Raw genomic sequence first — 12,992 nt, 5'->3', positions numbered from 1 at the left:
CCCAGTTCTGCTATTCTCTGCAGGCACAGATGAACCCTGACCACAAAGTGGGTATATTGTCACATTGTAGAAGTGTGCCTCGCTTCTTTGTTGATGACTCATAATAGGGGACGGGGACTACGTGTGCCAAAGCTCCCGGGGGAGAGGGGAGTGTGAGAGGGTGTTGTGTTAAATACCTTAAGATTATAGCATTGATACATCATGGATTACGCGGATTGACTGGACTTACAGAGTCTAAATCCAGCTATAATCCTTCTTCTGTTTTCTTGAACGAATCACTTAAGCTGAAAAAAAGATGGAACGATGATCTCTTTTGGCATGCCGAGTGGATCCGAAAGCTTTCTCTGGGCAAGTACATTTAAAATGTGACATTATACTCATATGAAGCTCTGGGTCGTTTCTCTCGCCTCCCTTGTCCTCTCCACAGTCATCACGATCTTGTCGCGGTCGTGAAGATTTACCACCGATCTTCAACTTCCATCAACTACGGAATATTCTTTCAACAATTTCAATTTTTCAAAAACTAAGATTTCTAACGACTTGATCGAGATTCGAACCTCGGACCTTTCGCATCACCGGCTAACCGGCTAACCATTACACCACCGTTAATATGCGAGGCAAAGGAAAACAACAGGGCCCGTATGGTGCTGCAGGTAAACCCCCTTCACTGTCCCCCTTCTCCATGGGTACGCGCAATCCCCCTTCCGACCCTTCTTCTGGCTGGCTTGGGGGGCGTCAGTTCCGTAAAACTTGAAACTTTGTACGCGTTTTACGGACACTCCCGCTCATTTGCACCCTAAAACCTATATTAAAAATGATCAGCGTAAAAAGATCTACAACCCTGTATTAATCGTTATTGGATTAGAGAAAACTTGTCTTGCTAGGGAAGTGCCATAGATTCTGTTAACTCATCATAGCTAATTGAGTAGCCACCAATACTTGAAAGGAATCTAACACCTAGAAAAGAAAATAGAATATTAATAATGTAGATTACATGTCTGTAGTTGTATTTGTATTTTTGATTTTGAATCTGTATCAGATGACAGTAGTAGATAGTTTTTCCAGTGTTGTGACTTAATATGTATAATTATGTAATTGCTAGTATTTATGAATTATTCTTAATTGAATTTATTTGCTTGTTATTTATTTAAATAAATTTAGTTATAATTTAGTATTTGAAAATGAAGTTATTTGTAAATTTTATATATATAGATTTTAAAATACAACATGCAACAACGAATAATTTCATGTAGCAGACGACATATTGTATTTTTTGTATTTCATTCATTTTTTAAAGTTTGTAGTGTATACATCTGTGTATTGGATAACTTTTTTTTAAGGTAAGTGTTCGTTGTTAATATTTTGGTAATAGAGTAGTGGTATTAGAGTAATTTTTTTTATTTATTATTTATTTGACTAATTTAATTACTTAACTTAATTATACATTACTTTATAAAGTTATTAGTAACTTAATAGATTTACTTTACCTTACTGATTAGCAGAAATGTTACTTTTTACTTAACTTAAATGTGTTAATTTTACTTAATATTTAGAGTGTTTAACTTAATTATTTTACTTTACTTTACTTTTTTACTTAATATTTGGAGTGTTTAACTTAATTATTTTACTTTACTTTACTATTTTACTTTATTACTTTACTTTACTTTACTATTTTACTTTATTACTTTACTTTACTTTACTATATTACTTTATTACTTTACTTTACTTTACTATTTTACTTTATTACTTTACTATTACATTACTTTTCCCACCCAAAACCCCTATTTTGCCTCGCATAGCTCGGGCTTTGTCCCGCTTAGTTACTTAAGTATAGTTAAGTTAAGTTATTTTAGGTTACTAGTTTACTTTATTACTTTACTATTACATTACTTTACCCACCCAAAACCCCTATTTTGCCTCGCATAGCTCGGGCTTGGTCCCGTTTAGTTACTTAAGTATAGTTAAGTTAAGTTATTTTAGTTAAGTAAATTTGGTCGGGTAAAATAGACTTTTACCCATTCTGGCACATTAGTGACTAGTAGCTATTCTTGCATAATTTAATTGTGTCAAGGTCGAATCACAATTTTACAAATACACATGTACTTCCTATCTTCATTACCAATACTATTTTTTTCTTTTTTTTTTCTTTTTGTGTGGCTTTTTTTGTTTTCGGATGGACACTCGGCAAACTGACGTCGGCGAGCCTAATGTCGTTTCGGAAGTAACCGGAAACATAACCGATAACATATTATCTTCGATCCTTCCCGATTTTCCTTGTCACGGCAATCAGAGATGTAAAAGGTGAAACTTATACTGACATTTGAAAATGAACAAGTTGACGGAAAAATGTTTGTCATACAGAACTTAATGCGTAAAAGAGAAATGATTTAGATAATCAACCGAAAAATTAACTGTGACTTAAAATGGTGTTCCAGTTAAGTAAAATGTTTGTTAATCACCACTTGCAACGAGTGTCAGTATGGAGCAGAAGCTATAAGTAAGAAAACGCTTTTAACTAAGGAAAATATTGAAAAGTTTTCCTATAGCTTTACAACGCCATCTAGAGACGGGGAAGCGCACAAAAATATCTATTTGCATCGCTTTGAATTTTGCAAAAATTAAAGCAATTTGTAATAGCCATACGGTGACGCTATTTCCAACTGAATAGCTTCAAAAATCTACCATCATGGAGTTAACCACCATCATGGAGTTAACCACGATATACTTTTTCTGGTTGGTGTGAGTATTTTGCTGTGGCACGGTTTCGTCCACAAAAGGCCCGAATTTCCAAACGCCAAGTCACGTGGATCACCGAACGTCTCCCGAATGGTCAACGGTGCTGATAAAAGTGCTAAGATAAAAGTAAAACGGGACCGGAGAAAGCGCAAGAAGAAGCAATTGGCCAAACCTGGTGGCATCCAAGAACAAGATTTAACTCCTGAAATAGACTGTCCGATTAATACCGGGCAAACGGATGAGGACATTGGTGGAAACCTGAGTCCTCCGTTTGACACCTGTGAGATTGATCGTGACACATCTCGTTCGAGTAAACTTGCCAAGGAGCCGCTGGTTGTGGTAGCTAATGAAGAATCACATGCCACCGATCTTCCGAGTAGGAATGTAGAGACAACGGACACTGGCGAACATTCGAGTTCCTTGCCGTCTAACAGCTGCAAGAAGAATCGGGACATGCCAAATTTGACCAAATCAGAACCGATTTTGCTACCGGTTGAAAACGACGGGCGTACAACCATTCTCCGTTATGTAGCACGTTCAGAAATTCCTCGAATTGCTGGTAAAAACGAACGGATTACTAAACTGCTAGAAAGAAGACACGGAGTGACAATCGATCTTCCACAAGGTGATAACGGAAATATAGTCATCTCTGGAGGTAACGAAACAACTCGCCTGGCCGTCGAAGCTTGCATTCGCGATAGGCTCATCATGACAGTTACATTACCGAAGGTCGATGCTAACACCCGTATGGAAATCCAGAAACTAGTTGACGCAAAAAAGCTAAAAATTGTGAATGCATCGAACCAAAGTTCGGTGACGTTTACAGGACTATCCAGAGACTGCAAAGTCGTTCTGAATGTCCCAAAATGTTATTAACGTTTTGTCGTATAACACTGAAAAATACATTCGTTCTGTCGATTATTTGCTACTCTTCGTGTTATTTTAATTTATAGACTAAGATTTTCCACTATGTTGGAAGAAGGTTCACATTATAATATATATAGTAGCCTACTATAGAAATCATAAGTATGGTGGGTGGGATAGAAAACTATTTTGCATCCAGAGGGATTTACATGGACGACCTTTATTTTTAAATTTTACGTTCCATTACCCTAAACTTCAACCTTAAATAATATGCAAGGGCAATTAGGTAAATACAGAGGACAGGTATAGTCATTTTTAAGAACGGTGGGACGAGATCGACACAGATGTCATGAATAGAAGAAAAAGATTAACAAAACTATAAGGTTTTTTTACCGGTACACTGGTACACCAAGGTTTTTTTACTTGTACCGTTTGCTTTAAAACTCAAGTTTAGTTATTCGCATAATTGACTAGTCTGTGTGCTTTAAAAAAATGGGGTACCAATGTCGACTTTCTGTTAGCATAGTCTCATAATGCGTGATACGATTTGGCTTATAATAAAATGCGTAGGTGTTAGTCTATAGCTATAGCTCAAGGTTATTACAGTCGTATTGACAAAGTGACTACTACATTCAAGGACACGTTAATCGCAAGCAGACAAATTTGGACCTGGACCAGCTGGAACTTGTGTAAACCAACCTTCCAAAAACACACAGTTCTTGAATTCACATCGCTCTTCTCCAAACATCGCGCTGCGCACCCAACGCCTGCCTTTTCCACATCTGACTGTGGGTCTGCTATTGGACACCTGTACAAATAATTCACAGTGATGCTTTGTTGCTACAGGATCGCCCACTCGAAATGTTTAGTATAAATTGGAGGATGATTTGGTACCAGATTATCAATTGATTGCCTGGTCTGCTGGGGTCCTCCATTCGACAAGGTACAACTTCACCAGCATGGCTCGTCAAATCCTTTTGGTATGGTACTACATTTAATTGAAAAATATAATGTTTTTCCTCGTTTTTTTTTCTTTCTGCTTTCTAATCATGCTATTCGATTGCTGCAAGTAAAGTGATAACTATAAACTCTTTGTCTTACTTCACTTGAATGACTAACGTGCCTCGTATTTGCTTCATAAAGATTGTAGGTCTTTCCTTTTATTTGATGGTTTGGAGTGCACTAGCATCGTCTATTCGTTTCAACGCCATCGAAGGTATCGTATCGATTATTAAAACCACTCGTATAAAGTAAAATTCATATAAACAATATCTAATGTTATTTGGCTAGGAGACCCTTCGGACCGAAACAAAGATGAAGAAGGTGAAGTTGATCAAGTCGTAGGTGGAACAGCCGTCAAAGAAGGAGCGATTCCCTACCAGGTAAAAATATCGCATGTAACATAATCAATCGAATCAAAGCGCTACCTCTGAAAAAATATAGAGAAAGAAGCGAAAACAAAAAGCGGAAAATTTTCTGTGCTTTACAAAGAGTTATGGCTGGTCACCTAATGCTTCTAAAATTACTTTACGATAAGATGTGTAAAGGTCTAACTTAAACGTTGATTTCTTCGACTATAGGCTGCTCTTTTGTTGAACGGAAACTTTCGATGCGGAGGATCATTGATTGACAGTACCCACATTTTAACGGCTGGTCATTGTTTCAAAGGGTAGGGTCTATACTCTATAGTACGAAACAATTTGTTCCTTCCGGACTCCTTCTTTTGATAAGCATTTTCTTGAAGCCATTTTCTGTCACACATTGTCTTAGTTATACGTTTGCGAAAAAATCTTTGTGTTTGTTATCTCGGTTAAATTTTTAAAATAGGTTTGAAAACAACCCTAAGGCTGTAACAGTTGTATTGAACAGCATTAAGTATAAGTCTGGCCAACGTAGCCGTAATGCCATAGTTCAGACGGTGGCTAAGATCATTGTGCACGAGAAGTTCACTGAAGCCGGTGGAAACTTGGTAAGTCTGCAATATAAATGGAATTCGCTACCCGTAAATAATGCAAATGCTTCATTAATTTCTGTTGCACACTTGTTTTTCGTAGGAAAACGATGTATGCTTGCTTAAATTAAGTGAACCGGTGACTCTCAAACCAGTAAGACTTCCCGCCGCTAGATGCAATTCAAAAGATTATGTTGGAAAGACTGCGACGCTCAGCGGATGGGGAAAAACTACCCCAGGTAATTCAAAGGCTAAACTACTTTCACACACAAGAGATGTGAAACTGAGCTTCGTTACATAACACAAAAAAATGATTTCTTAACTCTAACAATGAGGCAAAGGTACGTTCTTAACAAGTTGTATGTGCTCATAAAACAGGGACAGGACAGGTATCTAGCACTTTAATGCAAGTGAGGCTCACTGTTATGTGCAATATTCAATGCCAAGAAAAATATAAAAACCAGCCGATGAAAATCAGCAACTCGGAAATTTGCGCTTTTGGGGATGCCAAGGGTTCTTGCAACGTAAGTCCTTTTTTTTCGTACTATAATACGTATATGTAACCATCATTGGTTGAACGATGGTTACGCTATAGCATTGTGATTCCGTGTGTAAACGCTGTATATAGGGTGATAGTGGTGGCCCCCTAGTCGTTGGCGGAGTTCTGGTCGGTGTTGTCAGCGGTGGAGGTAACGGCGGCTGTACAGCAGAACCTGGATATTATGCGCGTGTCAGTTGCTTCATGAACTGGATTAACAAGAATAAAAGCTAATTGGTTTACCGGATTCACGCCACACCATTACGGATAACTGATCTGGCTGGAAATTTTTTAAACAAATCTTTTTCTATCAACTTAAAGTTGGCCATCAACTGATTCAAAGCCCCTAAATGGATTTTAATCACATCGTCATTATGATACAATGTTGTCGTTTGACTTTCACGCAGAGGGAAAAAGTACACAGAAAATGCAAAAATTTTCATTGATGGCTGTTTGGTTAGCTTACTTATCCAGTCAGCCTGCTCGTGTTCCCCTTTAACTCACATTTTCCAATATTTTCACTAATAGTAGGCTAATGGGTTTCATAAGCATATATGAAAAAGTTCATTACTGGTTAGCGCCACTACAGGCATCAGACATAGGCTATACGCTGCTGACTACGGAATGTTTTTTTAACCTTCATTTCATTGATCATAAAGACTAGGATTTTAAGCAGTCAGTGCCGACCATACAATACATAAAGCAGAGTGAATGATGCATGTTTTGTTTATTACCAATCAAATGAAAATATCAAAGTTACTCGTAGGGATTTCTGCCAGGCCGTGTGTAACAAAGTTTATGTCAATTCTGAATTGGGTGGACATCGTCGAGACGAAGATGTCAGCGTTCAGCAGCAAGCCATTTATAGACTCCTCATCTAGCCACAGACACAAGGGCATTTAGTCGTGGTACGTTTTGAAGTAGCGGTCGTAGGCTGACGTCTAGTGGTGGTCTTGCGTGTGGTGGCAGTGGTCTTGCGTGTGGTAGGGGTGGTCCTCAGTTTGATCGTGGTAGTAACCACGCCACAGCAAGTGGCTACTTTGGCAGCAAAAACATCGAAAGCGGGGAAGAAGTCTTCACACACAGGTAAAATGTCCGATGCCGGCAAAAGAAAATCGTATGTTCCCTTGTCTGGCAACTCGAAGGTATAGCTGTATTTGATGCCAATCGATTTGGCCCAGTCATCCGAAGCACCTTTGCACAGAAGAACAGTCTCGTCATTAAATTGTTGAAACATTTTAAGCTGAAATTTCAATTAATCACCTGAGGCTGCGTAAAGCAGGGCGGCCGAATTACCAACTGTATATGTGTATTTCACAAATTTAGATGCGGCATTGTTAGCAAGTGCCAACAGATCGTTATAATCAGGTGGATAAACGACGTCGTATCCATAAGGAATCAACGCGTACTGCCCATAGCTATGCAGTGTCAGGTACAGCTGTTTAATGTCGCGTTATTATTAGTAAAGCAAAACATATTAACTCATCATGGTCGGTAAAGTAAAAGCCTTACTCTAATCTGGTTCTTTTTCGACAAGATAAAATTGGAAGTTGCAAGAGTCTCCGGCTCAGAAAAGGCTTTCGTACCTCTGTAGGTCTCTTCGCACGGATTAGTGCTCGCGCCCATACCACCCCACTAAATCATTTGAAATGCTTACAGAGGTAAAAAAACGTTTGCTAAAACTCTGGAACATTAGAAACCAGAATATACCTTATAACCGAAGTTACGGTTTGGATCAACACCGCGACAGGCTGGGTTGCTCGTCATGGAACGGGTTTTGCGCCAAAGACGATCTCTCGTGTGTGAATACTCATAACCTTTCAATTTGAAACTCGGATTTTTATATTTTTGACCGATTCCCGTGAAAAATTACAAGGATAACTGGTCATACCCATCCGGATTTACGACGGGCATGATGTACCAGTCGACGTTGGACAAGAGCTTGGCGTTCGCCGGCACTTCTACTAACTGTTGGATAATGTAGGTGGCGACAGCTGGCGATATCCATTCTCTTGCGTGAAATCCTAGGAAACAATTGGATTCTGATTATTGTAAAAATCTAGAATATCGGTGGGCAGAGATAATACCTCCATCAATCCAGATTGCAGGTCTTGTGCCTGGTGAAGGAGAGCTGGAGATTCGAATGACGTACAGTGGGCGTTTTTCATACGAGGAACCGATATTTATTAATTGGACAAGCCTCGGGTAAGTGGTGTTCAGGTAAGTCAAGAAAGCGTAAATGTTGCTCAGTCTGTGATAGCTCGTCCAATCCAAATTATATGCTGTTTTGCAAAAATCAGTTGTTTTTTTAATTAGGCGACTATAATGAATGCTAGTAAAATATAACCGGCTTTCGTATCAGAAGTGTTCTTGTTGGTGTTTGTATTTTGGTTGTCGATAACCGTCTGCAAGTCGCCGTGGGCGACGACTTACGGGATTTTGCGATCAGCCAGTTTAGAATTTAGTTTCTTCCGACTCTGTGGCGGTACTAGAACATCGATTGGTTCGTCCGGAATTTGTCTTTCATTCCACATTTGAAGTTCTTTTACGGTTTACGTGAAACATACGTAATCATTTGGGTTAAGATAGGCTTTAATACTCTGTTATGTATAAAACATTCGACTTAGTATACAAATCTATCATTTCCGAAACCAATTGCCGATCTTCCTCGGAACTAGGTTTGATTTTCCAAACCTGGAATCCCGAATAGGAAACCAGCTCGCTTTCTTTCGCCACGATTTGGCTGGTGATAAATACGCAGCCCAGCGCAATTGCAAATAATAGCGACATCATCAGACGCTGAATAAAGTAATTAAAAAGTCACTTAAAATCAGTTAGTCAACAGGCAGTTTTGTACTTTGTCTTTCAGACGTTTGCACAGCGAGAGAATTTAAATGGGCTTATATATTGTGGGCTTGTACGAATTGCAAAGTTTTTGAATAATTAAAATCTAAATTGATGGAAGACGTTTACGTTAGAATTACTCCAAATAATGCCAATTACTACAGAACCTTAGAATAATTTTTTAAATCTATTCTTACCTGATGTGCAAGTGATGTGTAGTTCGATTACTGGTTCCAAAGAGCTCTCCTTGAAGTGTTACTTACTTGAGAGCAGAAACGAGGGAAATGAGCTGTTGTCAACGCTTTCGTTTGTGCGCCCTTTTAAACACGCGAGCGCAAAGAGTAAGTACCCTAAGTTTTTTTTTCTTTGTGCAGAACAAAAGGGGTACCGAAACATTTGTGTCTGTTGACGAATAAGTCTGTGACGCACTTCGACCAGACGTGTGCAATCCAGCATTTCAGTTGTTGCAACTACAAGGATATCCGTTTTCTCATTTCACCTTCTGTTGCTAATTCGTTTGCAGTTATACCTTACGTTTCAAAATTAAGTTCATGTGACCATCTTTTAAGCCACCAATTCATTTTTTTTATTTTACGTTATTTCTTCAAACGTTTTTCACTGAAACATGCGGTTTCAAGTCAATTCCGCCGTGCTTCGATGTGATCACATAAGACAGATTACTCAAATGCAAATGTTATACCTAAATTATAATGATATAAGATTTGTGATTACTCTTCGTGAAGATGACAGACTCTAAAAAGGAAAACAGGTTTTTCCACAAATAAGTTAATTCAGATATATCCAACAATGCACAGTTTATTTCACTAGGACCATGAATTATTTATGAGGGACAGCTAACGACATATATTTGCGATAAATTGGTTACGTCGCATAGCATCGTAGCTTGTAAAGTAAAGTCCAAACCCGCTTCTCATCTTTTCCCTTTTGGCCACCAGAGTGGTACTACGGTTTAGTACTAATCTCCACAGCTGTAGTGGAGAGGTCTGTTAATATCTCTCGGGTTACTTGCTTCTACGATCTATACTGTGAAGGTACTGTCTCTCTATTTACATTATCCCTATCTATGTATCTTGTCTAAATTCCCACGTACATAACTGCTCTATGTAAGTGTGTGTTAATGTACAAGTGTTGTGGGTTCAGGGTTAATAAAGTAACGTTGTCTGCGAGTAGAAGCAGGGAGAGATAGCTTGTGAGTTAATTTTTTTATTAGGTTATGGGCCCAGTTATTGCTAGAAGTATATTTGTTGAAATTACTCGATATTGTTAGTACTTAGGCCCCAGTTTTTTTTTTTGGGGGTAACACGTCTGTGCACATACTGGCTTTTAATTTTACAACCTCATGCAAGGCCTGCCTGGGACTAGGGAGTATACAAATAGACTAAGTGTACAGTAGAAATCCATCGCAGTTTTTCTTTTGCATCTAAGTCATTGGACCTGCTGATTTTGTTGTTTGTGTAGGCCTACATGTAGCTCCCTGTCTAATGTGTGTTTTTTTTTTGTTAGAAAAAAAAAAAAAACGAAACATTAACGATGGCAAATGTTGGACCTCCAGTTGGTGAGGTGAGACACATCGCCAAACTTAACTTGTTGAACTGGGGTTCATGGAGATATGGCATATCAATATTGCTTGAAAGAAGCAAGCTGTTTCGTGTGACACTGAGACAGGAACTTAAACCAGCTGAGGTAATTATTGTTGTGTATTGATCATGTTATATGACTTGATGTGGTGACTAAAGTGATCTGTCAGAAATCCACTGAAGACAGCTGAGTATGTAATAGAGTATTCTCATGAATACACTATATCTTACGGCTGTAGGAAAACAAAAGTATAGTGATAACACAGAAATCACTGAAGACAGCTGAGTATGTAATAGAGTGTTCCCATGAACATACTATGTCTTACGGCTGTAGGAAAACTGATGTGTAGTGATGTAAAGAATGACAAAAGAAAATCTGAATTGTCATATCTTACTACTGCAATCAACACAGTGTGGTATTGAATGGCTATGTACATGTGTGTGCTCTTCGTTTAGTGTTAGCCATATCGTACTACTGTGTCTAATTGAGACTAAACTTAAATTGGTCTGATTGTTACAGATTCTGAACGATGCTGGTGTGGTGACGAATCAGGCCCTTATTGATGTTTGGGATCAGAAAGATGTTGATGCCAGGATGATCATCTACTGCAACATCGAGCCTCAACTACAGGTGCTAGTTGAAGGGAGTCGTACAGCTGCTGATATGTGGGATCGGCTTATACTCCAATTTGCTCAAGCAGCTGCTGCGAATGCAAACCTGCTGTTGAGTAAATTCACGAATTACCGATATGAAAAAGGAAACAACGTGTTGAGTCACGTCAACAGAGTGAGGACAATGGCTGAAGAACTAAGAAACCTCAACTCTGCAGTGTCAGAACAACAAGTTGTCATGAAGATCCTGGCAACACTTCCACCAAGTTACAGACCTTTCTTGTCTGCCTGGCAGAGTGTACCTCCTGCTGAACAAACGATCGACAATCTGACCACCAGATTAGTCGGAGAAGAGATCATGAGCATCGAACGAAATGGAGGAGAAGATGATCCTGCAGATACTGCCTTTTTCGCCACCCGTGCGCCACAGATAACCAACCACACTGATCAGGGTCGTGCTGCTAGAGGCCATAGAGGTGGCTACTCACGTGGAAGAAGCGGACGAGGTGGTGTTCGTGGAAGAGGAACACATCATAATTATGGAGGCCGTAGGGGAAATCAACATCACGATTCATCAAATGAACAAAGGCCGCAAGTTATCTGCTACAAATGTGATCAACCTGGTCATAAGGCGTTCAACTGCCCTGAGAAACGAAGTGAAGAGAGAAAACAAGCTAGGGACGACAGTTTCAACAAAAACCGATCAGATGGAAAATCATTTGGAGCTGTGTCCTCATCCCTCTGTCTTATGGCCCAACGTCCGTCCCACTGGCTAGCTGACTCTGGCGCAACACACCATATGACTGAGCAAAAATCCTTCTTCACAACCTATCGAGAGATACCACCAGGAACATGGAAGGTGAACGGTATCGGTGGAGTCGTGCTATCAGCATTAGGAATCGGTACTATTGAGGTGACTGCCCTTGTCAATGGCAAACCGGTCTATGGTGAACTACAAGAAGTTCTACACGTCCCTGGCATCGGACCAAGTCTTTTCTCGATTGGCTGTGCTACAGCTGCTGGCATGAATGTGCTTTTCTCTGAAACCAAGGTAACTCTGTCTGTCAATCAAAACACAGTAATTGTTGGTCAAAGAATTGGTGAAACGCTGTATTATCTACAAATATCTGCCAATAACAAAGAACGAGAGGATTCCGCTAACGCGGCCAAACTGAAAATTGGAACGGTTCATCAGAGATTTGCCCATCTCAATTGCAAGGACATTGTGAGAATGAAGAAAACGGATGCAGTAAAGGACCTTGGACTTGAAGATGATGATCTCTCTTTCTCCTGTGAGGCGTGCATATTTGGTAAACTGCATAGAACACCTTTTCCAACCGAAGGACATGTAAAAGCAACAGAAGTATGTGAACTCGTTCATGGCGATGTTGGAGGACCATTACATGTATCTACGTTTGATGACTTCAAGTATTACTCTCTACTAAAAGACGACTACACCAACTACACCGACGTCAAACTCATTAAGAAGAAGAATGGAGTCGTGGAGCACATCATGGAGTTCTACGAGCGCATCAAGAATCAAACTGGCAAGCTGATTAAAATCCTAAGGACAGATCAAGGACGTGAGTACGAAGGTGAACGACTGGCTACCTGGAAAAAGCAGAAAGGCATTATCCACCAAACTACCAATCGTTACACCCCACAACAGAATGGAGTTTCTGAAAGGTCAAACCGTACTCTAATGGACGGTGTTCGCAGCTCCATGTACAACAATAACAACAGCAACCAACTGCCTCAGAACACTGGCAGACATCTGATGGAGCTATGGGGTGAGTTCCTGTGTGCCACCGTTTATGTCAGGAACCGTTCTGTCAGTTCAATATCAGAC

At 39.6% G+C, this 12,992-nt stretch overlaps 1 protein-coding gene and 1 pseudogene across 1 annotated transcript; one reads left to right on the top strand and one right to left on the bottom strand.

The window, feature by feature from the left end:
• Positions 1–4,441: 4,441 nt before the first annotated feature.
• On the top strand, positions 4,442–6,531 carry LOC116935401 (chymotrypsin-1-like). The gene is made up of 8 exons (XM_045173324.1): positions 4,442–4,580; positions 4,744–4,816; positions 4,891–4,982; positions 5,181–5,269; positions 5,428–5,569; positions 5,655–5,790; positions 5,930–6,075; positions 6,180–6,531. Exons 1-8 carry the CDS (start codon positions 4,560–4,562, stop codon positions 6,321–6,323), a joined length of 843 nt encoding a protein of 280 aa, XP_045029259.1. The 5' UTR covers positions 4,442–4,559; the 3' UTR covers positions 6,324–6,531.
• Positions 6,532–6,797: 266 nt separating this feature from the next.
• LOC116922705 lies at positions 6,798–9,364 on the bottom strand (annotated as a pseudogene).
• Positions 9,365–12,992: the final 3,628 nt, after the last annotated feature.

The sequence above is a fragment of the Daphnia magna genome, linkage group LG5 (assembly GCF_020631705.1).
Source record: "Daphnia magna isolate NIES linkage group LG5, ASM2063170v1.1, whole genome shotgun sequence".
NCBI lineage: Eukaryota > Metazoa > Arthropoda > Branchiopoda > Diplostraca > Daphniidae > Daphnia > Daphnia magna.
The sequence above is the reverse complement of the archived record's forward strand: the minus strand, read 5'-3'. Positions and strand labels throughout refer to the sequence as shown.

Bases quoted from the DNA above. Each gene is read 5' to 3' on its own strand.
- LOC116935401 (XM_045173324.1), top strand. From the start codon at position 4,560: ATGGCTCGTCAAATCCTTTTG. The intron at 5,570-5,654 runs GTAAGTCTGCAA...TGTTTTTCGTAG, and splicing joins CTGAAGCCGGTGGAAACTTG to GAAAACGATGTATGCTTGCT. The intron at 5,791-5,929 runs GTAATTCAAAGG...CTCATAAAACAG, and splicing joins ATGGGGAAAAACTACCCCAG to GGACAGGACAGGTATCTAGC.